The sequence below is a fragment of the Gymnoscopelus braueri genome (assembly GCF_963280865.1).
Source record: "Gymnoscopelus braueri genome assembly, chromosome: 11".
NCBI lineage: Eukaryota > Metazoa > Chordata > Actinopteri > Myctophiformes > Myctophidae > Gymnoscopelus > Gymnoscopelus braueri.
In genome coordinates this window covers 22,858,864-22,885,794 of record NC_137613.1, presented here as the reverse complement: position 1 = coordinate 22,885,794, position 26,931 = coordinate 22,858,864, and the positions used below count along the sequence as shown (strand labels likewise).

The 26,931-nt window shown below is 39.2% G+C and overlaps 2 protein-coding genes and 2 long non-coding RNA genes across 5 annotated transcripts in view; 1 reads left to right on the top strand and 3 right to left on the bottom strand.

The window, feature by feature from the left end:
• Window positions 1-596: 596 nt before the first annotated feature.
• LOC308094560 lies at window positions 597-4,298 on the bottom strand. The gene is made up of 5 exons (XR_013933964.1): window positions 4,087-4,298; window positions 2,093-2,172; window positions 1,864-1,958; window positions 1,045-1,205; window positions 597-734 (listed from the first exon to the last, which is right to left on the bottom strand). It is a non-coding gene; the product is annotated as an uncharacterized lncRNA (long non-coding RNA).
• Window positions 4,299-4,652: 354 nt separating this feature from the next.
• On the bottom strand, window positions 4,653-8,530 carry LOC308094559 (ictacalcin-like). Of its 2 annotated transcripts, none has more exons than XM_080441295.1 (3): window positions 8,379-8,530; window positions 6,450-6,598; window positions 4,653-5,010 (listed from the first exon to the last, which is right to left on the bottom strand). In XM_080441295.1, the coding sequence occupies exons 2-3, from the start codon at window positions 6,585-6,587 to the stop codon at window positions 4,867-4,869; spliced, it is 282 nt and encodes a 93-aa protein (XP_080297421.1). In that variant the 5' UTR covers window positions 6,588-6,598; window positions 8,379-8,530; the 3' UTR covers window positions 4,653-4,866. The 2 variants fall into 2 exon arrangements, with proteins under 2 accessions (XP_080297421.1, XP_080297422.1); XM_080441296.1 differs by having other exon boundaries at window positions 6,450-6,595; window positions 8,379-8,528.
• Window positions 8,531-18,379: 9,849 nt separating this feature from the next.
• Window positions 18,380-26,931, bottom strand: part of s100a10a (S100 calcium binding protein A10a) — a 96,922-nt gene continuing 88,370 nt past the window's right edge. Inside the window, exons 2-4 of the mRNA XM_080441294.1 lie at window positions 21,154-21,184; window positions 19,231-19,390; window positions 18,380-18,645 (exon numbers count right to left, since the gene is read on the bottom strand). Of these exons, the coding sequence (XP_080297420.1) occupies window positions 18,487-18,645; window positions 19,231-19,371 (300 nt within the window). The 5' untranslated portion in view covers window positions 19,372-19,390; window positions 21,154-21,184 and the 3' untranslated portion in view covers window positions 18,380-18,486. The remainder of the gene's footprint in view (window positions 18,646-19,230; window positions 19,391-21,153; window positions 21,185-26,931) is intronic.
• Window positions 23,300-24,627, top strand: LOC308094533. Its single transcript, XR_013933958.1, has 3 exons — window positions 23,300-23,438; window positions 23,972-24,146; window positions 24,413-24,627. It is a non-coding gene; the product is annotated as an uncharacterized lncRNA (long non-coding RNA).

Here is a 26,931-nt window from a genome sequence, read left to right as displayed (position 1 = left end):
CTGGCCAAGGCAGAGAACGAAGGGAGGAGCTGGTGTCCTCTGGAAAAGCCTGAGTTGTGGCATCACTAGCCTCGATCTCCAGGCTTTTATTGCTTAGTTTTGCTAAAAAATAAAAGCCTGGCCCATCCATAGCCTGTACTGGGTATGAGGAAGTGTTTCATTTCCCAACCAACCAGAGTGCAGTGGGCGTCGCTCGTAATGTTGTGTTAACGGGGCGGGGGTTGACGGACAGATCGGTGAACCAATGGGATCATGCGCAGTCTCTCGCCGGCTCTATACACCCGCCCCTTTATACACGAAATCAGGAGGGTTGCAACAGGCTATGGCATCACCAGACACAGAGGTGGTTACGGATGCAGAAGAACAACGGGAGGAGCTTCTCTCTGGTGAAGACAGGATTATAGAATCTGATTCAGAGAAACTGGAACCGGCCTCTTCCCCCATCTCAGAGAAAGTTGCAGAACTGGATGCAGGATCCACAACTGATAATGTTATCAATGGCTGAGCAAAGACCACCCTAATGGTGTATTGTTCCCCTATGTCTTTAGTGTCAAGGACAGTGAAAAAAGCACTATTGAAATCTTGATCCTGGTATTTTAAAATCTTCTTCAATTGCATATGTCTCTTTTACAATTTGATTCAATTCCTCTACAGTCTTAGGGATTCCTGAGGGCAAGCGAAGCTTGAGTATGTCTTCCTTCAGTATGACACGAAGTATGGCAGACATGATGATTCTGTAGTAGGGGGAGAAAAACAAACAAAACCACAACATTGGTTATGTTGAAATTAGGACCGCAAGAATCAAATTACAGTATAAAGAGCAGGAAGCATTCAGTTAATGGCTTTTAGATTTTCTGTATAGTACCTCTCATTACCCAAATAGTTATTTGCTACTGCATTTAAGTTAACAGATCATCCAAATTTGCCCTTCCTTGTCACAAGAATGAATACCAGAAGTGTGCTGCTCTAAAATGAAGTGTACAGTATTTGGGCCAGCAAACAACATGAAGTGAGTGGTGAATGAAATATGTAAGTAAAAAGTACCTATTCTTGAATAGGAATGTGACGTTTCAAGGTCACAAACCGCTTTCCGTCAACAGTGTATGCTGCTTGAGGGTACGAGTCCGACGCCTCTCGCTTGAGGACTGTCACCTGTCACCTGTCTTGTGTCTTCCAAGACGCTCAGTTTAAGGTCAGGATGTCGTCTGCTTGTCAGTCAGACCGCAAAAGTAAAACAAAAAACAAACAAAAAATGTATTGGATGTCCATTTTAAAACATTTAAATGAAGTATATTAAATATATTAATGATATTTAGAATATTTTCGCCACTTCAACTTGCTCACAGACATGCCTTTACTTTGGCACTACATTTGATCAACTGTTGATCTTCTTTATGTAAAGCACTTTGGCCTGCATTCGATGTCATGAAAGGTGCTATACAAATAAAGTGTATAGCATGCCGCATACTGTATTACTCCACATATCAACTGTTTGGGTCAGAAAGTGCTGTTGTGGTGTATTAGTGTAGGAATACAGAGGTTCTACAGCTGAGAAAATGCAGTCCAATGCAATACGACTGCAAGTTTCTGCTGTTAACATGCAGATTGCCCTGCTCCTTCAAAACCTGGAATACCCTCATAGTAACAAGTCAACACCAGAAGTGTTTTTTGACCAATTGTGCACTTTACCAGGTTTTTTTTCCTCCAATGTGAAGGAATACTTACAACATCTTGGGAGTTGACCATAAAACAAGTGAACATGTAGATCGGCTATTTTTGGCAAAGAGTTGAATACTAGGAGACCTAGAGCTCCAAAGAAAAGTGAGAACCAACCGTGTGTGTGTTGTGTGTATGTGTCTCTACCTGTGTGCCTGGCTTCTGTTACTTGGAGGCCAATGAGACCTCTTAAGTCTCCGGACAGTGGACTGCGATGGCTGGGTGGGTGGGTAATCTGCAGCCTGAAAGAGATCGAAAAATCATACGTAGTTCATGAAACCTCATGACTACAGCCGTTAGTCATGAGGTTAAAATAAACATATTTTAGAACTAGCAGTTTTAACTGGAGTGTGTGTGTGTGTGTGTGTGTGTCTACCTTCTGTGGCTTGGAGGCCAGTGAGACCACGCAAGTCTCAGGACGATGGACTGCGATGGCTGGGTCGGGTGGGTTGCAGCCTGAATGAGATAGTAAAATCATACGTAGTTCATGAAACCTCAACCAGTTAACTGAACAAACTTCACAAACAATGGTTCTAAACTGCTTTTACAATGAGAGCAGAAATGCATAACATCAACACATGTATATTAAGATACTCTATGAAATCAGTTATGAATATACAGTAAAATTTAACAATTAAAAAGAGAAAATAAAAAGGGGGGGGGGTACTCTACCGATTGCTTGGCTGATACCACTGGTGGTTGGGTTAGAATCTAACCCAACCACTCTCATCCATGCTGTCGCATCTAGCCGTTAGATGTTACAGCATGGATGAGAGTAAAATCAATTACAGATACATACAGTTTATGAATCCTCACCTCTAGTGAATGACACCAGACACACAGTGAGGTAAATTTAACTTAAAAATAGTTAGTTGTTAGGAATCATTAATGAATTCTCACCTGAGAATATACAAGACAAAGTACACAGACCACACACACACAGTCAGCGTCCTGCATGTAACTCACCATTCCTACAGTGTTTTCCATGTTAACCCTTTAAGACCGGGAAGGAAACACATCTGTGTCATTTTAAGATGTCTTTGGCTATTCAAAAATAGCAGATCTACAAGATCTGCAATTTTTGAAAATTTGTGCAAATCTTTGAACATATATATTTTTTAAGTGAACATTTGTAACTCAAATCTTGGCTTCTTCTGGGGATTCTACAAGTCTTCTAAATCCTAACAAAAAAAAACCCTATGTTGCTATAATATCAGTGGTTCTCAAACCTTTTCATCTCAAGGACCACCCAAAAGGATATGCATTTGGCCACAAACCCCCATCTGAAAATATTTGGTTCCAGGGACCCCCAGAAGCAAAGATTTGAGTAAAAAAAAAATTATATATATATATATATATATATATATTCTTCAAAGATTTGCACACATTTTCACGATTTTTTTCCAAAACAAAATAGCAGATTGTATATCTGCTATTTTTGAATAGCCAAATACATCTTAAAATGACACAGATGTGTTCCCTAACCGGTCTTAATTTAAGTAACATTACGTACAAATTTAAATAAATCCACGGACCATTCCATTCCAACACCATTTTGTATAGCTGCGTCCTACTTTATCCTATGTTATGAAGAACAAAATCGTAGAAATCATTTTAGAAACACGATAGAACAAAAACAAACTTCCACGGACACAATTGTCATAGGGTAACCTCGCATCACCAGTCTTTCCACCTCGGAGGAAATAGTCATAGGGTAACACTTTTGAGTATAACACCGGGCCGGCGGAACATGATTCTATAGGTCACACATACAGTGTAACACCCGCAACACACACACGCATGTAACTATTAAACAAATCACCATCTCTCATCAAAACAATTGGGTCTAGGTGCCCATTAACTAACTTACTAACTACTAAACTCTCCCTACAGCAAAACAATGGCATTTAGACTAATTGTTGACGTTATCCCTGGTTAATTTATAAACAGGTTCTACCGCGATAAAAAGAGATCTACAAGCTCACATCCGTCACTTATGCTTCACGATGTGGGCTTGTAGGTCGGCTATTTTCGCTGCGCAGCACCTTAGTACGAACAAGTACAAATCTGCATTCACCCGCAAAATTATGAGAATGGAACCAAATGAGTTACGTTACCGTTCTATCCTTCAAATTTAAACAGCAAATATATTATCTTCTATTGTAAATACATAAGCATGTACATCATACATGCATTAGTATCAGAAATTGCCCCACAAAAAAATCGTCGTGTTTATTTAACATGTGCAGCTGCTTTGATGTTGAAATAGAACATGTCATTGCTCTGTTTTCAGAACAAAACATCTTATAGCCACTTGCAATCAACTGCTTAGCTAATTTTATTCTTAGCGTAAAGTTATAAACTTGGTACCTGGAGCTGAAGTTACAGGTGAAAACAGGTGGTGGACAATGGCGACTGTCTGTCTGACTTTTTCAAAGGAGTGGGTCCTCTTTCTTGTTGGAGATATCACGTGATTCAGCAAGGTAAAATCTACAGGTATTAATCTATTTAAACTCTATGGTATTAATCATAGAGTTGGTATTAATGCCTGTAAATTTACTCAATTTTGACCGTTGTGTATGTGTACATAACAACATTGGCTGGGATTAAGTAAATACAACTATTTGAGGAATAAATGCACTGCATTTATTCCTCAAATAGTTGTATTTACTAAAAGAAAGTGTGCATTTAATGTGATGATTCACGAAATACTTGACATATTCATGTAAATGGATATACTTAAAAAATAATCATACTTAAAACAGATTTAATTACGCTACATTTACTGGAGTTAATAATCATTTTTCTCAGTGCAGGACAAAAGACAAGGACTAGTTGAATAAGCAGGGAGGAGAAAGGCATGGAAAAAGAAGAAGCATCCCAACACACAAATATAGACTAATTACATGACACTGAGAAAATGTACCAGTCTACTGTCTAGTTCTAAACATTTATTGTTTCATTTTGACAATCACTCCACAGATTAAATTGCAGCAAATTATGCCACCACAGTCAGTTCAAATGTGTGTTTTTGTACTGTTCAATAAACCATTAATACAATATTTTACAGGATCAGTGAAGATACAGACTGTACTTTATTTTCTCATTCTCAAGTAGCTCCTATAGTGGCCACAAGATGGCGTCAATGCCCTATTTCTTCTTGATGAAAAAGTCGTTACACATCACAGTGAGGCAGGCGACCAGAGTGACAAACTCCTTGAAGTCCACAGTGTTGTCTTTGTTTGAGTCCAGGTCAGCGAAAATTTTGTCCACTGCTGCCTTGTCTGTGGTCTTCTGCAAGAGTGAGGAGGAAGACAAACAGATAATTTAGGATATTTTATTTCACATTCATATTTTATTTTTAAATCATCGTACACAAATCCACAGCACTTTGTTTATTAGGACTAACATTCATGGTGCATACAACTAAAACTTAATTAGAGCAATACAAAGATGGAATACTGCCACAGTCCTATAGGTTAAGAAGTACTGTAAATATGATTCAAGTGTTCTGATGAAAGGCCAACAGATGCAAAAAGGGTGATCATTAAAAAACACTAGACAGAAGTTTTGGGGAAAAACCTTGATTCCTGAAATCCACAACTCAATATCTGTTTTATAAAGCGACTTTGAGTACCAAGAAAAGCGCTATATAAATTGGATGTATTATTATTATTATGAATACTTCAAAAACACAGACAATTCCATTCTCAAAAGAATGTCTATTTTGTAAGCAAAGCACTTAAGTAACTAATGACTATAATAGTAACCCTTTAATGTACTTTGCTTTCTAGCCGCCAACAATACTTTTGTAAGAGTATGCCCTATTTTGGACTGGAACTCAAGTCACTGAAATGAAATTATAGACACAATGCATAGTAAATGATTATTTAGGTATACAGGAGTTTACAGTATATACACCTTTATTGCTGTTTATTCAGTGTCATTTGACATGACTTTGTTTATGCCACCATACAGACAGAATCAAGCTCAGCTGAGCTGAGCTCTTGCTGTCACTGATGGGAATTCCTTTTAATAAATGGTCACAGGACATGATCACATGGCAGTAGAACTGGCTTCAATCAATCTCTTCTGGGAGGAGTTCACCTGTGCTGTTCCATCATGGAATCGGAACCATTCTGTTCTAACTATGCAGTAGTAAAGTACTAATATGCAGCTTTTGATCTGTGTGGTTCTGGGAGACGACTTTCACATTTTAGCCACAGTGTCTCGATTCTGGACATGTCATGAGAGATGAACATTCTGCGAAAATAGCAGATACAAGTTCACGCATCACAAGTTACAACGAGTTGCAACGAGTCACAACACGACCCACTGTGAGCTTGAAGCTCAGCTATTTTCACTATTGACGTACAACAAACTATATGGATGTAGCTATCCAGGGGAACTTCTTGGACTGGGCACAAAGGTAGAGGTTTCCTGTCCTGCACTCAGACACTTGAACAAGACGTGGCTACATGGGTTCTGAACCATTCTGGACAATGTCGAATTGCATGGTGGATACTTATGTAATAAATATATCAACCACCCTGTGTCACATAGGGCACAATAAACTACTACAACTACTACTACTACATAGCATATACAGTAACGTATTCAGTGTTAATTCATCCACTTGTAACTCTGGGAGTGTACAAATGTGCACTCGCCGAGTTAAATAGTTAAATTAACACTGAGGATTTTGAAGAGTAGAAATGGATCAGGTCACTCACCCCAAGCATATCTCCAAGTTCGTTCTGCAGCAGTTCCTTTAACTCCGTCTTACTCAGGGTGTATTTGTCTCCTTCCTTCCCAGAGTACTTGTGGAAGGAAGAGATGAGGAGGGACATGGCATTCTGAACCCCAGACATGATGGTGGCTGCTGGAAGGGAGGTCAGAGAACAAAACAGGGGAAAACAGGTTAAGAGAAATATAATTGCAATGGCCACACTATCTTACTGTGATGCATTCAGTAAGATACTCAGTACTGTGACTGAGCTGCACTTATACTGCATTTGTCACCTATGTTGTATTATACAGAATATTTTATTAATAATATTTTCTTTCTTATTCCTGTCAGTCTTCAGGGAATTATGAGGACAAATTGCTAAAACGCTGAAGGGTGGTGCACTCATAACTTTAAATCCCATGAGAAATTAAAGTGAGAAGCGAAATTGAGCCAGTGGCAGAGTTTATGGTTGCAAGCTCTATGATGAAAGGGAAGCTCTGTAACTCACAATGAAAACAAATGAAAAAAAGAAGAAACAAAAAAAGATTAAGGATATTGACTTTAAGAGTACATCAATCTTGGACTTCATTTTGGTACAGTTACTGACTGTGTGTAACTGTACCAAAGGACCTCTAAAAAAGTACCCGTTATGAGCACGAAAAGAGTGTTCCAAATGATTAAAGGGTGGACACTCCTTTCACAAACTCCTTTTGCAGTCTTGGAGCTATCACCAGTGCGTGGTGCTATTTGGTGTCCCTGTGCAAAATTGCTCTCAATGATGTTTAATTCACACCTATTTGTATAATACAAGTAAAGGGAGAAACTTGGCAAACTACAACTTGCATGAAAGGTGGAAGAAATACTCAATGCACTTTCTTTCTCATCTGGTTACTGTGCTGAGGCAGTAATCAAGTGTCGAAGTCACATCTGTTTTTTGTTTGTGATCTCTGGATTTTCCACTGAGCTGGATAAAAATAAACCCTGGGTCTCCATCGGGGCCTGGCTGCTCTCAGCCTCTTTTACAGCCCTGTTACGCATCTCCAAACAGGTTCTCTGGTTCAGCAGAGAGACTGCCATTGTCATGGCAACCACTCCCATGTATCACGGTGGTTCAGTCGAATGCAGGTAAGGGAACAGGTGAACTTGAGAGCTCCCCCAACCCCCACACACCCACGTTGAAGTCCCTCCCCCCAACAACACACACAGTAAAATCCTCAGTGTTAATTTATCCGTGAGTAATTCTGAGAGCGTAAATGTTACATTTTACGGATGATTTTACAGTGCACTTTGGAACAGTATATTTTGAATGCCCGTTTCCACTCACTGCCTCTACTAATGACACTCATCCGCTGCAGGGCGCAGTACAGAGAGGAAACTGTGGTGCCAAGGGGGTTTCTAAACAGATGAGACTCCTCCTCACATAGAAGAGGACACCGTGGCAAGATTATAATCATGAATCACGCTGTTCTCTTTTAATGTGAAAAGTAACGTAGCTACTTGTCTCACTCGACAAAGCTATGTCGAAGAGACTGTCGTAGTCTTCTCACATTCTTCTTCAATTTTACGTAATTTTGTGATTAAACATAAAAGAATTTGAGACAACCGACTCGAGTGCCACCCTCTCTTCAGAAAAAAAGTGAAAAAGTACCCAAACAGCAGGGTGATGTATACAGAATTTTAAATGCATGAGGTATTCAATGTAACAGATTACATTTGGCATCTAACTATGGGCAAAAATAACAGGATAGAATTCTTATGTTCTAATGGTTTAAAAGCAAAAAGCTAACACATGCAACTTCTATAAATATTATTTCACTTTTGGTGTGTGAAGTAAAGCAAACAATCCAACTTGTAGAAATGTCAGTCACTATGGTTGGAAATCTGTACATTTCAAATACAAACAAATACACCACATCGCACACTCTTTACTCACCAAGGCTGGTTTGTTGGGAATGATGAAGGATGGCAGGTTAAATCAGAGAGTAAAAGGAGGTCCCGGATATTTTATACACCACCACCACACCCTTTATCCCTCCCTCTGTGAGGGTCCTCTCATCTCGAAGTGCTCCTCCCTCTTGCCATCCCTCTTTCCTGTACCCATGTCCTTGCCTGCCTTCAACCTTTTGCAAACAACCTATTGTTCTGTTATTTCATGATCAATATATGTGATCTACAGTACATTACCTTTGTCAATAAATGTAGCTCATTCAAACAGTCATAATTCTACCGTATTGCAGTTTCTCTTCTTGTCTTTATAGGGAATGGTTATGGTTTGTTAAAACTTAAATTCAATTGAAACATCTGCGATGGGAGGTGCCCACTTTCAATCCCCCAATGACAGACAGAACCCCCCCTCCCTGCCCACCCACCACCACCACCACACAGCCCCCACCGGCACACAATACACTCATATTTTCCTTTAACTTCCAAGCCAAGTCTCAACATTGGCCAATAACATTCCTACCAGAGGACAGGGAACTGATCTGGTTCCAATGTACAAAATGTACAAAATGTACATATTCCTTTACGATTATTGTGCTGTATTTTTTTCCAGTTCCATTTAAGAATGACTTGATCCTAAAAACCTTTACACAGTTTTTACACATCTTAATTCAGTGGATGCTTTAATCTGGATTAATGTAAACTACCACCAGGCGAATTGTATTCTACATGATCACAGCTAAGACTGCTAAGACTGCAAAAAATACTTATGTTCTGGTGATTCATGATTTGTTTGTTGACAAACTCTTGTGTTTGGTATTTCTCCCACCTCATCTGTGTCATGCACTATCATTTAAATGTCCTGTGAAATGTCTCAACAGTCAGTGGTTTCTTTGGACAAAATTAGATTCGGTCACAAGTTATTCTCATGGGGGCCTTTTTAGAAATATCCTCACATTCTCACGCAAACACTCTGAGTTATTGTTCAGTTTAGCTGATGCATAGTGGGGATAATATAATGAAAGGATCACTGTTTCAGAGTAATACTCGGTCAACTAAGACAGACTTGACAAATTACAAATTGTTCAAAACCAAGCAGCCAGCTTGGCACTTCACTGTTCCACACACACTAATATTGCATATCGTTGCTGTCCGGCAGAAACCAGCTAACTCCTTTTTTCCCCTTTTGCATTCCCCCCCCCATAAATCAGTGCTATTGAACACCTTTTACATCTAGAGGGGGTTAAGACAATGCAGGTACTGTTTTGCAATTAGCTGGGACATCTCTGGATCAGAGCCTGGAACACCCTGTTTTGCACATCTGTTAATCTAATGTTGTATTTATTTTGTATAATGTCATATTATGTATTTTATCATGTTTTTACTGTATGTAGTGCATCTTCTATGGACCCCAGGAAGATTAGCTGTCGCTGAGGCGTCAGCTAATGGATCCATTTAATAAACAATTTGATAATAAACAATAATAGGGATGAAGTTGCTTTGTTTTGAGGTGAGAATCTGGTCTTTTTCCTCCATCATAATTTTACCTCATCACTCTTTTATCACTTCATTTCTAAAGTGTTTTACCATGCAGTGTTTAACTAAACTTAACTGACCAATACGCTTGAGTTGATATATAATGTTCTTCTCAGTCAACCTCTTTTTGGCTTTGTTCAGTTGTTGTATCATGGTTTTAAGTAGCACCGGAAAGAGCAGGCAGGAATTGGGGAGTAAAACAAGTTTCCTTTCGTACCAGGCTGAATAGAGGAACAGGCAGGTACAGAAGCATGTTATGTTTTCCAAAAATTAACACCTCGAGAATGTGCTCACTGGCTGACTTGCCCCCACTTAATTTATCAGATAGATACTAGAAATAAATCTGATCAGATTACAAACTGTGTTTTTCAAATCTCTAAAGGTAGGAATGGGGTTAATTACAGTTTGTCATAAAAATGGGTTAAATATGATTTAATGTTTACAACTGTATAATTAAACAAAAGCTTATGTTTTATACTAAGGGCTCTATTCACAGGCCAAAAATTCCCCGTTAAATCGGGATAATGGACCTGCGCCGCCCCAATAGGTTATTCTAGCACCTGCTCTACCCGTCACCATTATGCCGACGCCGTTATTTGCGCGTGGAGGTGTGTCCGTGGGCGTGTTGTTGCTATATCCCCCACATTGCAATTCTACAGACACACATGGGTACGGCTTGGGGACGGGGGATAGTGGATTCTAGAAGCACCCGCTGGTTTATAAAATCACCCGTCAAGTGCACACAGACACTACAATGGCTTTGTGCGTTGGACCATGAGCCGTGTTGCCAGCCTTGGAGAGAAATAAGCAACCGCAGTCGCAGGTCTATGAAAACAAAAAGAAGCAACTCTAAGGCCACATGAGCACTTCAAACTACTAACTAGAGCTTTCATATCCCCTAAATATTTCAGCCCGGCTCGACTAATAATTGACAAATTAGACCCAGCCCAGCCCATCAGTCATTTTTCTAAAGAAGCCTTATTTCTCATTAAATCTTGGTAATATATGAATGATCTGTGTGTGAAATGCGCTCTTTCTTTATACAAACCCATGCTCGCTCACTCTACCGCAAATGCCTCTCTCTCTTTGTACAACCCCATGCTCACTCTACCGCAAATGTGCTCTCTCTCTTCATATAAACCGATGCTCACTCTACCGCATATGCGCTCTCTCTCTTCATATAAACCGATGCTCACTCTACCGCATATGCGCTCTCTCTCTTCATATAAACCGATGCTCACTCTACCGCAAATGCGCTATCTCTCTTCATACAAACCCATGGTCACTCTACCACAAACGCCACCACCACTCCCAGCGGGGTCATTTTGATTCTATGACGGCTGCCGTCTAGTTATCATCAGTGCCAGTGTTGTGAGGAAAAACAACTAACAAGCAACCAGGTCTAGGAAAACCAGCCCAAAAGAAGCGAGTCAAGCGACTATGGGCCACATGAGCACTCTAACATATACATCAGCTATTTGAAAATAGCAGATCTACAAGCTCACAACGCCTCCCATGCAAACGCTACGTTCATGACCCCCCAAAATAACCATATTTGAACTGGGGACCCCCCCATTTTGTTTGACTCGGTTCCACAGATAAATATTGTGAAAATAGCAGATCTACAAGCTCGCCAGGCGTTGGGTGCTCCATTGTGGTCTCGACCCACAGGTTGAGAACCACTGCATTAAAAGCTCCAAGCAAGTTACATGTCTAGTAGGCTATGTTGTTGACCACGTAATGTAATGTTTTTGGTTTAGTGATAGGCTACTCCGTGGCGCGCGCGCGCCTCATTGTGCTGTCCAAAATAACAGATCTGTAGCTGTCGACACGACATGATGCAGCGCCGTTGATAGCTTGTATGTCTGTTATTTTGGGTAGGTATAGGCGACGCACATACGCATCGCAGCAATGTGTCTGGATTTGAGAGGCTTTGATTGATGTAAACTTAAAGTTTAGCTCTGTTCGGGATTACTGAACAAAGGTGGATGATGAAAGATAACGGGGACAATATGGATGTAAGTTAACTTTAATTAACTGCGTCACTTCAGAGGAAACTATGGAGCAACTTCAGAGATGTTTACACACCCCTGGAATCCATTAGAACGGTGGAAATAGAACGATAACAGCCAACGTGAGTACATACTGTAGGCTATAGACCTTTCCTAAAACTGTCCAATTTATTATACCCATGTGCTACTGTTTGTCTGTGTACCACGTAGGAGCGTTGTCGCAACATGATGTAATTAATTATTTGGGAGCAGCCAGTGTGTACCAATAGTATACATATTTTAAATGGCTTTCATATACTATTCCGGATCTGACTAATATGACAAGCTTATTGTGAACACAATAGGCTACAAATTAATATAAAAATGTATTTGGATAAAATAAAAAAAAAGAAGGAAAACAAGCCCAATGTGGCTTATAATAATCAGACCAGGCAACAGTGCAGACAGGTAGATAGGCTAGAGCATATATTGGATCGGGATGACGGCTAGCGCAGTCTTCTCTTAAAGGCAATGGCTTCTGGCACGGTGATTGGTTTTATCATTGTAACGCCCAAACCACACCTATGCATAATGTAACGGGTAGCTCAGGTGTTTGGCGGGTCACGGGGGTGCCATAGAATACCGAATTTTGCGGGGAAACGCCTCTTGCCTAGTCCTTCATCCCTAATTAGTGGTTTGTTCAAATCTGGCTCTGAATAGAGCCCTAAGTGTCATTTAGTTGGTTAAGATGGTCAATGACAAAAGCCCTTTAACCTATGGTTAAAACATGTAGCAATATTAGATATAGTTTTTTCTTTGCCATTCAAAGAGATGTTCACTTCACAAGTCTTCTGCATTGTATTATTTATGCAGATAGAGACAGAAAGTAAGATACATTTAGTTAATTCTTATTGGCCAAACATGTTGTAACAGCATTTGCCCAACAGGTGGCAAGATATAGCTCTCTGCGTGGATTATATCATTTTGCTGTTGTTGCCATAGCAGGATTATCCATATATTGAACAGCATGAGTTCAGTCAGTTCATGGGCAGCAAAAACGGGGATTTAGAAAAACGGTATACTTCTGTGTCATGAGTATCACTCATGACTTCAGCCCTCATGTCCACTTGCATGAACCAGACAAGAAGCCTGAGGAAGAGCTTGTGTCGCACAAAACATATTATTGCATTTAATAAAATCCTCTTAATGGGAGCTATTTGGTGAGCAGATCTTTTTGCCCTATTGTTGTAGGTTGTAATGGGTTTTGGCAAAGATATTTGTAGAAGGGAAAAAAATAGGGGGGCCTAGTATAATAGTCCCTTAATGGACTCTGATCCACAAAGTATATTCTGTAGGGTTTAGCTGGTTTAAAATGTAATCTCATGTACTAACAGGATGTCACCAAACGGTCTGGGAATAGTGCAGTGTGGAACAAACAACAAGGGACAATAGGTTGATTTCAGCAGCTGCTGTAACATGACCCAGACCATTGGTACATGTAATGACACCTGTTCACCTACAGCATATTTACAAATGATCCATCATCCATCAGAGAGGAAACACTTTAGTCCTACACTACATGTAAAATCCAGAAAGTTAATTTGAGAGTGTAGAAAAACACAGTTTTCACTGTAGCTGTGCCTCCAAAAACCACCTGTTACTGGGTTTAGAGAGGTAATATTTTTGTCTATAGCCTAGGTCCTAGGCTATGGACAAAAATATTACCTCTCTCTCACATACACAATAAAAGGATATGGATCATAATCCCCCTACTTCTGTGTTAACAGCCACCTATAGAAATAAGCAATTAGGTAAGTGTCATGGGAGCTGATGACACTTATTGCTATGGATACCATAACCAACACAGCTCAATATCACAAACACATTGGTCACAGAAGTCTGCATGGATTGATGACTTCCTCTTCCGTGACACGGAAGCATGGTGTTGCTAGGAATAGAAATTTGTTTTTTCAGTAGGGCTTATTTTGTATATTATAATATTGTGATATGGCACAAGTGAAAAACATTTCAAAAATAGCTAAAAATAGCAGATCTACAAGCTTTAAAAATATATATATATTTATTTTCGTTACAATGCAATATTATTGTCAGAATGACTTCCAATACTTTGCAGCACGAGCACATGAATCAAACTAACGATGCTGATAAGTTAACTGTTGTTTATTCATGTTGTAGGGTTGTCAGATGGTGCGTGCATCGCCTCCAGCTCTACTCTTCTGGTGGTTGAATGTGTGACTCATAATCTTGGTCATAAGCTGATGAGTCACACAGCTGAGAGGCCTTAAAAGAGCTGATATAACAGCAAAACATCTCCACCATGGCAACCAGAAGAATTGTGTGTGTGTGTGTGTGTGTGTGTGTGTGTGTGTGTGTGTGTGTGTGTGTGTGTGTGTGTGTGTGTGTGTGTGTGTGTGTGTGTGTGTGTGTGTGCACACGAGCGTGCGCGCGTGTGTGTCTATTCAACCTTTATTTAACCATGACAGTCACCTTTGAGATTTATTTTTTTAAATCTCTTTTTCGAGGGACACCTGGTCAAGCAATCATTTAAAGCAGTTACCAAACACAGAAAACTAAATTAAAGTATCACATTCCAAAAGACAATTTCAGGTGTGTGTGTGTGTGTGTGTGTGTGTGTGTGTGTGTGTGTGTGTGTGTGTGTGTGTGTGTGTGTGTGTGTGTGTGTGTGTGTGTGTGTGTGTGTGTGTGAGTGAGTGAGTGAGTGAGTGATTTCAATCTACAAAGTTAGGTTGTTTGAACTTTTCGAATAATTTTGGTATTGTACTATTTAATATACTGCATACACACACGCTCACCCACACGTGCATGTGTGTGTACTCTTACCTGCTTGGCTTGGGACACACATTCCTCATCTGGATTCTGGGTATAATTATATCTTCAAGTTGCCTAAAACAAATTTCAAGATAGGAGTGCAATTGTCAATTGTCAGTAATTACAATGGACACTTTCTGACTATACAACCTCCTTTATATTAAAAACACATTCTGTATGGCCATTTTAACTGAATACAGACACAGTTTGTTCACTTATTTAAAGAATGTAAGCTATCCAGATTGTAACATGTTTCTGCTTGTTGGAATTTTTGGATGTTCTGCACCTCCAAATTCTGTATAGCAGCTATTCACATACTGGGTTTAACGTCTTAATCTGGTAATTGGAAAACTGGCGTCAGCAGAGACTATCCTCTGAGACAATACATAAATAACCATTCCTTCTCAATTTGCTCCTTTCAACTCTATCCTCTATCTTCTGTTTTTTCCACTTTCAGCAACAAAGTAATAGGGAGAACGTATCTACGCTGGTGCAATTGTTTTGTTTTGTTTTGAATCTTAATTTCAATAAATAATTTTATTACATTTGCAATGGCACAATAATTAGGATTATTACATGAAAGAAAGAGGGAAATTATTTCAAAAAACATTGTTGAACAATTGCATAGCAGTTGCAGTCCAGGCACTCAAATGGCTTAAAAAGTTAAACAGACCAATATGCAGGGTTTAATAATTGTCTTGTCAATAATTAGTAATAATAATAATAATAATGATAATAATTGTGTGTGTGTGTATATATATATATATATATATATATATATATATATATATATATATATATATATATATATATATATATATATATATATATATGTATGTATGTGTGTGTGTGTGTGTGTGTGTGTGTGTGTGTGTGTGTGTGTGTGTGTGTGTGTGTGTGTGTGTGTGTGTGTGTGTGTGTGTGTGTGTGTGTGTGAGACAGTGTCGTTAACATTGTTTCACTATGTAATCCTGACATCTAGTGTTCAGAGAGAAGAAAGTCCAGAACTCAAAGTGGACCCAATATTATACAGAGTGCCACGTGTTCTTTCAGTCAGTTTTTTATTAAATTTTTATGCATGATTGATAAATACATATTCCACAGCATCTTGAGAGTGCTTGGCTTCTCACATAAAGTAATGAATATTTTATACATAAAGAGTAATGTTTAATATTGAATTTAGCCTTAATTGAAAGTGAGTGAACGTTCATTATTCTCTCCCATAGACAGATAGAATACAATTTAGAGGGAATATGATAGTAATTTCTAATCCAGGATGAAAATATTTAGGGTCATTGCATAAAGACTATAGGGTCCGCTGAATATCATTGTGATATTGTGATTATAGACTGTAGTCCCAGACATCTGTTTTTTGCTTTGGGATAAATTATCATGTTCATGTTTGCAAATGCAGATTATTATGCTGTATGCTCAATTAAATGTGTTCCTGTAAAAAAAATTAAAGGTGTTTGGTACTTTTTCCAAACTAGAACATAATGTGGAATAACATATGACTAACATGTGAATTCTCAAATGAAAGGGTATTCCCCTTAAGACACTCCCTTTAAATAGAAAAAAAGAAAAAAAAAACTGAAATCAAGTTTGTGCATTAAAGAGTCCACACGGTAGGAACTCCACATTCTCAACCACTCCTCTGTGTCACATGGGTGTGGCCCTTGTGTAAACCTGATGTTGAATGGAAACCCTCCTTCTATCCACACCCACGCAACTGTATCCTAGCAACCAACATGTTTGCCTTTAACCAGTAACATTGGTTGACCACATAGTCAGGCCCTTCCCAAGTATGAAGGGAGGGAGATATACAGTAAAGGGAGAGAGAGATAAACAGTGTTCATGTCAGAGGGACAGACCGAGAAAGGGAGACAGGAGAGAGAGAGAGAGAGAGAGAGAGAGAGAGAGAGAGAGAGAGAGAGAGAGAGAGAGAGAGAGAGAGAGAGAGAGAGAGAGAGACGAAACACAATGAAAGGAGCCTTGTGTAAATATAACAATCTGCAAATCACTCATCAGCTATGTCCTGTGACTCAAACTCTCCGCAGTAATTCAAAACACCCTAGCTAACTTCTCTGTTGAGTACAGTGGAATTAAAAAAGTCACAAAGTCCATAGACTGGCCTAAAACATAGCAAACATAGCATATCCTAAATTATTTTGAATACGAACATACAGTATTTTGATCATGCCTTTGCATTGGTGTGCCAGGCTCACACAGGTGCAGACTAGTATACTAGAGTTGTTAATGTTAATGTAAGGTGTGCTTACTAAGTGAACATTGTGAGGATTCCTGAGAATGGTGATAAGCTGGTCTTTATCAGTCTAGCAGGGAGAGGCTCCTCTGCCCTCTTAAACCTGGCACAGCACGGAAGACAGGTGGGAGTTGCGTCAACAGAGCTGAGATTAGAAGCATTCTCTAAGGTAGGGCACACAATATTCTCAGATACACACCCAGAGGACCGATTCTAACGGTAACCGGAAAAGTGGGCACCTAAGAATTGTTAGCACCGCCATGTTAAAGTTGCTATCTTTTCCAAAATATATACACAGTACACGCTGTAAAGTAATGTAAAGTTAAGCATACATGATTTGCACATGCTTGAACATTTGACATTTAAGGCCAAACATTTCTTTTGCTACAAATACCTACAAAGTTAGGTCCAATGATTAAGTACCATGCATGGTAAAATCATGTGTACTTTACAGTACTTCAGACCATTTTCCAAATTATAGTTTTTACATTTTGGAAAAATAGCCACTTAAACATTGAGGTTGTGATGGGAAATTATATACATCCACTCGAGGTGAAACTGTTTATTGTGAATCCAACAGCATCAAAAGCAAAACATTATTTCTCTTCTCTGTTCTGTCCCACCACCAAGCCCAGCGGGCCTGACATCTCTCTCTGTCCGTCTCTCACTGTCCTCTATCCCTCTCATATATATTTTCACAGTGTCTTCTCTCTCCCAAGCCAGGCTCAGGGGTCCCATGACAAAGAAACCAATAAGTTTGACTCAACAATACCCTCTCTTTGGTGAAGCAAGATGGGGTAGAGTAAATGATTGAGTTTGATTCAATCATTTACAGTTATTTGACAATCATCTTGATCAAAGGCTTCTCAGCTGATTCAATCAAAGACAGGCCTATAGGGCAAGGTGATAGGCTTGCATGCAACCAGTCAGGGCAGTAAAGAGTTCGTAAAGAGCGACCATTGGACAGCATAACAAATGGCAGTATGAAAGTATATATATTAATAATACATATTAGCAATTTCATATTTTTCCATTACAAGGTGCCCACAATGTTTAGATGCCCATTCTTCATGTATTGCATTCTAACCAAAACTCAGTTGATTATTTAACCAAAACACAAAGTTCTGTTCATATATCTACAGTATACTGTATAGTATACAGCATAACCTACTATTATAGCACACACTGTCTCTCTCACCGCAAAACAACTCTCAGAGAGAGACATTAAAAATTCAAGCAGATATAGAAACCAAGAGGTGGATAAAACAACAATTGCATGCCACACTTTTCACACAAACAGACAAAGACACACCTGTACACACCCATGCAATAATCACACGACAACTTTCACAATTTTGGGAATTCATTCAGCATTGTTTAATGGAAATTGTGCAATCTTTACAAAGTAGAAAAGTTCTTCTGAAATGTTTCCTCTCATCTTATTTTCCTCCACTCATCATTTACTTCTGCCCCTTCTTCATGTGCATCTGATAACACTGCTCACAAGCAATCGAAAGTCCAACAACCAGGGAGACAAATTCCTCAAAGTCCACCAGGCCGTCTCTATTGGCGTCCAGATTCTTCATGATCTTGTCAACGGCAGCGGGGTCCTTCTGAGACTGCATGGGCACAGAGGGGACACAGGGGAAAGTTAAACTTGCACTACTTTGCCACTCCCCGCAAATAACAGATTTTCATATTAACATTTGACTAAGACTTTACATTCAGGCATTTAGCAGACGCCCTTATTGAGAATAACTGCAGCTGTAGAATGAGCAGTGAGGCAATACGGAGGATTGAGGAAATCAGCTGATTAAAAAAAGGTCAAGTCAGTTGGACAAGATTTCACAACTTGTTTTGAAAAATACAATCATGTGGATCTTGGTATCCATCCACATGATTCTACGGTGTGGTTCCACTGTGGATTTCGGACTTACTGTGGCCAGCCAGTCATCTACAGTATGACGTGTGACATATCTATGACATATGACTCCAATGTTTCAGCCTGATCAGAGCATTATACAATGTAAGTTAAACTATTTCAAAAAGTATAAAACATATATATGTGATCAAAGACATCTAGACTCCTGCAGAGCCACACGTTAAGAATAGTTCACACCCTACAAAAAGACTGGCTGCTTCCAGTTTTGACATTGTAAAGTGCAAGAAAGCAGCAGCATTGTGGGGTGGGAGGGTCTCCTTACCTTGAGGAATCCAGAGAGCTCGTTCTCCATCAGCTCTCGGAGCTCCCGGGCGGTGAGCGTGCCAGGCTTGCCGTCCTTAGAGGCATATCGGTGAAACACCTTGATCATGGACTCCATGGAGGTCTCCAGTTCTGAAGGCATGGTGCTGACTGTGGTTGCACTAGAGAGGGACAAATAGAGATACAGAAACAGAGAGATAGACAGACAGACAGACAGACAGAAGTAGTGTAGTGAAAGAAAGAAGGAAGTTGAACATGTAGAGATGTTTATATTACTTTTGTTGCTGCTCACCCTCAAAACTTAAGACTTCCCAGAATGAAGAATTCTTGGATATAGGAGGTGGAGAACCCTGTGGTGTCCCTCCAAGAGTAAATAGTTATCCCCTTGAAACTAGGATTAACATTGTCAGTAGTACATTATGTCCTAGGCCTAGGTAGTGGAGTGGGAGCCTATAAAGAATCCAACACCCTGGGCCTATTGTGACCTAAAGGTCCTTCAATGAGAGGATTCATATGACTAGCTAGCGGTCTTAACTCCCGTCAGGAGTTCTCGGCTCAAACAAAGATATTTTCAGAGTGGAGATGGGCACGAGAATATGTGTTATATCATTGTTGTGCATGTACAACAGGAATGAATGAGTGGGAAAGCTGTGCACAATTCTGGTTAGAAGACCTTTTTTAGCAGAGTTTTGTCAATTGTTTTAAAAAGGAACCAAAACCAGAAATTATACACACACACACACACACACACACACACACACACACACACACACACACACACACACACGCCATTGGTATGAGAGGGGATGGAAAATGTGGTAGAATGAGTAATGAACTTGAACCAGGAGAGAGGAGAGCGCAATACTAATCCAACAAGCCACCCAGTCTAATGCCTGTGTGCATGTCAACTCAGGCTCAGCTCCCATTCTTTGAAAGACAGCGGCCACACCCTGTCCCTACCTGCTTTAGTAACCTCGCTGGACTTCACTCTTAACAGGAATAAGATTAGACGCTGAAATAAACTTGTACACTGTGTGCATTCTTGTAGGCCTAGATCTTTTGAGAAATGTTAATTCAAGACGTCCAGACAAAAGTTTCATCATTTTTACAAATTATAATTGTTAGATTAATGGTTAGTTAGCCTATCAGGGGTAGGCAACCTTAGGCACGGGGGACAACATTGGCACAGGGGAGGGTAACCACATACAGGCATACTGGCATAAGTGTGAGAGAGAGGATTACTTTTTTATATATAAAATATTTAAAAGAATTTAGTCAATTAAATGAAGTCCCCTCACATCTGTATGCAAATGACATCCTGCACATAATTCTACATTCATTCAAACTCTGAACTCTGGGGAGGGAGTCTGGTAGATAGGTGTGGGGTTATTGCTCAGAGTCTAATGATCCTTCCAATGTTCCGATAATTTCAAAATAAAAATAAAATAAAGGTTGCTATGTATATGGACAATCAAAGTCTGTTGGAAATATTTTATTTTTATATGGTGTCATAATCAAACATATTGTTGATATCATATGGCACACTATCAAGAAAATAAAAACATGGCACTTCATGTCAAAAAGGTTGCCTACACCATTTTCATTTACAGTCAATGTTCTTTACCCCCAAGAAAACCTTTCGTTTTTTTTTTTTTGCATCTATCCGCACACAAAAAAAGAATCAATAGGCTATTCAACAATTAAGTCTTTGAAGTGCCCTAGCTCACTGCCACAAAGTAGTAGAGTAAGCTACCCTCTGGCAAAGAATGCCAGGTTTTGCCAGCCTACTACTTTGTTGAAAGGGCAAGAGATTATAATGTATATTTTGCTGCTAAGCTAACCTACTTATCGACATTTTTACGTGGGGCAAAGTCAGAGCCAGACCAGTTAGACAGTACAGACCAGTTTATATGTTCAATCTTACCGTGCGAGGTGTGGAAGTTGAGTTCTGAGGAGGAAAGGTTGAAATGCAGAAGTTGGGAAATGCAGCTGTCGGTATTTTATAGTTAGGCACCGCCCTGTGGACACTGTTGCAACGAACGGGCCGCTAATATCAGTGGTGGAAAAAGTAGCCTACTCAAATGTTTTACTTAAGTAAAAGTATCAATACTGCAATGAATAAATACTCTATTGCAAGTAAAAGTACAGTAATCAAAACTTACGTGAGTGAAAGTTTAAAAAAAAGTATTGGCATCAAAATGTACTTAAAGTAGCTACTAAAAGTAAAAGTAGGCTCTTTATGCAGAATGTCCCGGTATCATGTATAAAATGTATTAAAATCTCTTGAAAATCAAATAATTGTAGTGCAGTAAAAAGTATTTTTTTTGCCTCTGAGATGTACTGGAGTAGAAATAAAAGTATTGGAAATTGGAAATACTCCAGTAAAGTAAAAGTATCAAAGTATCAAAATTGTACTTAAGTACAGTACTTGAGTAAACGTACTTAGTTACTTTGCACCACTAGTTGCCGGGTTGTAGATTATTCTGTAGTGCAAAAGACTGCAGACCCATGCCCAGATAATCCACCAATATATTGATCAAACCAAATTGATCAGTTTGAATAAAGCTGATTCCATTTAAACTGTGTGACAACATTTTCTACTCAACAGATTATTCATTGTCAAACAATTAATAATATATAGGCTAAACCAAGGTGGTTTAACCTCGGCTGTTACAAAAGTGTGTGTGTGTGTGTGTGTGTGTGTGTGTGTGTGTGTGTGTGTGTGTGTGTGTGTGTGTGTGTGTGTTGTAAATTATAGGCCCTAGAGAGTCTATATAGCCTACAGTAGGCCTAGGGCATATATTATTTCTAGAATATAGTCTAGTACTATTAGACTACAGTAAACGTCCTCGAACTGTCAACAGAGATTATTAGGCATATAATGTACTATCTTCCTCTTACAATGCAAATGGTAAATCATTTATACAACCACCTGTTCACTTTTGTTAAATCTATAGGCCTACCTCCAATTTACCTTATGAATATAGGCTATTTGCGATGATAAATCAATGCAAGTAGGCATACTTTCCTGTGATTCCTGCAATTTATACTAGGTATCAATTGTTAAGACAGGTGGATTTATTAGACAGTATTCTTTTTTTAATCAAGGAAACTTTTCGGTTTTCACATACATTACAATTAAACAACATAGGTCTACATTGAATAATTGAGTGATAGATTTAAAGGCATATCGTATGTAACTTTGCCCTTTGTGAACATAACAATACTATAGCCTACATACAGTTTTTCCATCTATACCAGCAGTCATCAGCCACTGGCCTGCAGAAACACATTGCCCTCTCGTTGTATTTAGGTGTTTTTTGGAAGCCCTGGACATTTTAGGTCGATCAAAACTAACTGCACTCCCCCATGAACACGCACATGCGCACGTTCATGCTCATGCACACAATATGCAAATTCCAATAGTTTTCTTAAAAAACATTTAATTAGACATTAGAATAATAGTTAACTCTTGTTTTTATTGCCTTTTATGTGTCTTATTTATGGACTTGTCTGTATAGACCTGAGCAAATTTATTTCCCCTTGTGGGTATGGACATCTAACCTAATCTATACACCTTGACCATTGACCTTTTCAACCCAAAACTTAATCATCTCAATCTTAAAAAAGATTGAGATGTTAAAAAACAACTCTCCAAAACCCAAAACTGGTCTACATTTGAAATGGCATGATTTAAAAATACTGGATATCTAACCAATCATTATTGAAGGGGGTACACAAGTAAAAATGAATAAACAAATCAATCATAAGAATCATATTAAAATGTGTGACTATAGATATCAAGTATACGCATAGTATCTTACTGGACAAAATACTGTGCTGTAATGAACTTAGGTCATGAAAATAAATGTTAAATGAAGATACAGGCACGTGCACACACACACACACACACACACACACACACACACACACACACACACACACACACACACACACACACACACACACACACACACACACACACACACACACACACACACACACACACACACACACACACACACACACACACACACACACACACACACACACACACACACTCTAATGTGTTGGGATGGAATTGATGCTGGTGACGGTTTGAGGTGTGTGGGAGAGAATAGTGGGAGGGTGTTTCTGCTGGGTTCTCAGCTATTTAATGCTGTCCACATTCTCTCCTCTTCACTTGCTGGATTCACCTTCATCTCACAGGTAGGAGAGCAAATTGAGAGTATGACACGAATATTAATGAAGGCATTTGTGTTTCTTATTATTACATTATATCATCTGTTTGGGGTTGAAAACAATGATGCTAAACATTTAAAAAACGATGTTGTGTTTTGTAAAGAAACAGCTTAAATATAATATAACTTTTATAACTATTATTGTACTAATTTGTACAATAATACAGCTGTAGCCTATACTTTAGTTTCATGCCAGCAATGACTGTAGGTGTAATGTTCTTCAGAAGGTACTGTGCATACATCTGGCCTCGTCTTTGAGAGAAGTTTTTTGCCATGCATTTTCATAGTTTTAGAACAGTAGCACTCCACCATGGAACTGAAAGTCATGGCTCAAACAACATGGTGATCAGTGCTGAATAATAATTTATGAGGACAGATATTCCCTGTAACTCTCAGACAAAAGTATTGTTTCAGTTACATTATACCACGTCAGAAAGTAAGCCTATACTGAATGTTTTTTCTTTCTTTTTTTTCTTATTTAAATTGTAATGTTATGTTTAGCTCAACATCACCCACCTGGTCCTTGCTGTAAAGAAACATGGCTGGCCCAAATCCTCTAGAGCTTGGGCTGGTGTCCATGGTCTCAGTGTTCTATCAGTATGCAGATGGAGCTGGCCCAACCTTGAAGAAAGAAGCATTTAAAAAGCTTATGGCGGAACAGCTGCCACGTGCCGGTGTAAGTCACAGATTCTATTTCTTTGCAAAGTTTGATACACTGTAGGGCATGCATCTGTCAGGCATTTGTCGTCAATGGTGCAGGGACATCAACAGCATAGCGTTACAGTAAGGACAACAGGTTCTTACATACAATATAGTTTTTATGTGTAAATTAGCTGATATGTGTAGCTTAAAATGTAAAGTTTTGAACAATACTGGCCTATCATGACTTAATCAAACTTTATAATGGAGAATGCAAAAAAAAAATTATTTCCATTTATGCAGGAGATAGGGCCTGACGCCTGTGAGGTGTTTTCCAAACTGGATGCGGACGGCAGTGGGGCTGTGGAGTTCCCAGAGTACTGCTCTATGATCTGCGCTATGGCTATGGGGCTGCATAAGGTGTTGGGTGATATGATGAAGAAGTGAGCTGACCATTGAGTCCATTATTGTACGTGCTGACACTGACACTGGCTGAAAAATAAAATGAACCAATTATATTGTGTTGTTTCGATCTCTTTTTTTGGTTGCCACAGTTTGTATACAGTACATGGCAGTATGTATGATATACACAACCTTTCTTATGTGGTACATATAATTGTATAAAACATTGTAACTCCTTCAAGATTTTCTTGTTACATCCCATACAGTATATAGGTATACAAGAGTGGGTCCTCCCTTTATACTGTACGTTTGCTCCAATGTCCATCCTCTAGTGCACCCTCTGGCTGCCACTGAGAAAAACTACAGGTAGACAGAGGGACCAGCATACTGGTGAAACTGGTCCCTGGTCTCTTTGGTCCTTTATGTACGCTAAACCAGTGGTTCTCATACATTTTTGGCTTCAGTAACCCTTTCCCTGATTTCTGAATCCAATTACTGTCATGCCATCGGTGATAAGGATAAGGATAAATCATGCTGGCCTGGCCTGGAATCGTACCTGGGGCAACCAGGGCCTCTGGCTCCCTAGGCGGGCTCACTAACCATTCAGCTATGGCCACCCCCTGATTGCCTTCTGTAATGTCGCATTTAATGTTCTAACACACTTTCCCTCTTCCACTAATGTTAAAGTGGTTTGTCTTGGTTTCAGAATGTACATGGCAATTTGATTTATGAGCGGCACTAGTAGCCTATGTGTTTGATGTGTCAAGTTGCCACGTTGTTCTATTCCGTTTAGGAGTGCCCAAAATTAAGCTTTGTTTGTACAGGCCTTTGTCCTTTTGTCTGTATACTGCTTCCCCCCCTGCTATGAAAGAACATGTCAAAATCATATAATTGGAAGTAGGCAACCAATTCATTGACACATCACTAAGGATTTACTATAGCTAAGACATTCCTTAAGTTTCAGTGGTTACAATAATACTAAGAGGTCAGTAATGACTTTACATACAAACTTACGTACAACCCAGTTCTGCCTATTCAATTATGAGCTATCTTTTGTGCAAGTTGACATTTTGGCCCAATGGTGGTGCTAGAGGAAAAGCCATTGGGTTGCCAAATACAGTAGAGATCAATGGGGAGCATGAATGCATTCAGCAAGCCTCATAGCAGTCTACCCATGTAGATTTTCAAATATCCTTTGTGAAAATGTCAGTCTAATGGTGACACTGGAGGAAAGGTCATGGTTAAATCGGCAGTGTGCATCCTCCAGGGAAGAACATTAGTTTACACAAAATATTTGCATCACTCTGGACTTGAATTGACATCCTTCAATGTCACAGGCAGATCATGAACTCCATGAGCCAACAGAGTTATGGATTGTTTGGTGGCACTTTAATGGGAAAAGGGAAAAGAGGAGAAAATGAAAAAGGTTGTTGATAAGAGCATAATTAAAAAGAAAAAGAAAAGAACCAACATTCTACAATTTGCCATAATCTACATATAGTTCAAATGTGTGTTTCTGAAGATTGCTCCATATATGCACAAAACAGAGTTTTGAAGACAGCGTACTGCATGACGATTAAAATACCACAAAGTGAACTTTACAAATGAAATCATTTTAGAACACAAAGTAAAGTAAACACTGTATGTCATTTGCTGAACATTAGTGTGAACTGTGAACACAATCACACATTTAACACGAACAGCAATTTGTTCTGAACGTTTCCGCTGCTGCTACAACCCTGCGAATATTCTTGAGGGTGTGTGTGTGTGTGTGTGTGTGTGTGTGTGTGTGTGTGTGTGTGTGTGTGTGTGTGTGTGTACACACACAGGTGTGTGCGAGCGGTAGGCTATGTGATGTGTAGGTGTTTTTGGATTTCCTTCCTTATCTAGCCACAGATAAATATCTGATCAAAGTGCACACAGCAAAACACCAAAACATGCTTGGTTTTCTAAAGCCAGGCTAGAATGGACAGCAATGTAGCTCAGTCTATTCAGTGAAGCCCAATTTATGACAACATACGGTAGATTTTTTTGATTTGATTTGATTTATTTGAAAAGAAAAAAACCACATGGTCACCGCAGTTCGAGGGTTACACAAGAAAGTCCTGAGACTTATTTCCGTTGAGGTCCTCTTACAATTAACAGTCAATAAAATACAGATATTAGACAAACTGAGTAAGATAACATTTAAACATATTTTATAGAATATATAGTACATTATATGAACCTTTACGGTGATTCCCTAGTCTCTCGAGCTAGACTGATGGATCACACAATTTTCAAATGCTTCCAGCATACAGTCTGTGCAACGGAAGTGCCTAAAAAGCGCAAAAGTGCAAAACTGTAAGGAGGATGCCACCCACTTCCGTTTAATCTTTGCTGTTGCATAATCTTTCCTATTAAAATGGTCATAGAATATC

Coding starts and splice junctions, on each gene's coding strand:
- LOC308094559 (XM_080441295.1), bottom strand. CDS start 6,587: ATGTCTGGGGTTCAGAATGCCATGTCCCTCCTCATCTCTTCCTTCCAC. Junction 5,011..6,449: donor AACTTGGAGATATGCTTGGG/GTGAGTGACCTG, acceptor TCACTCTTGCAG/AAGACCACAGACAAGGCAGC.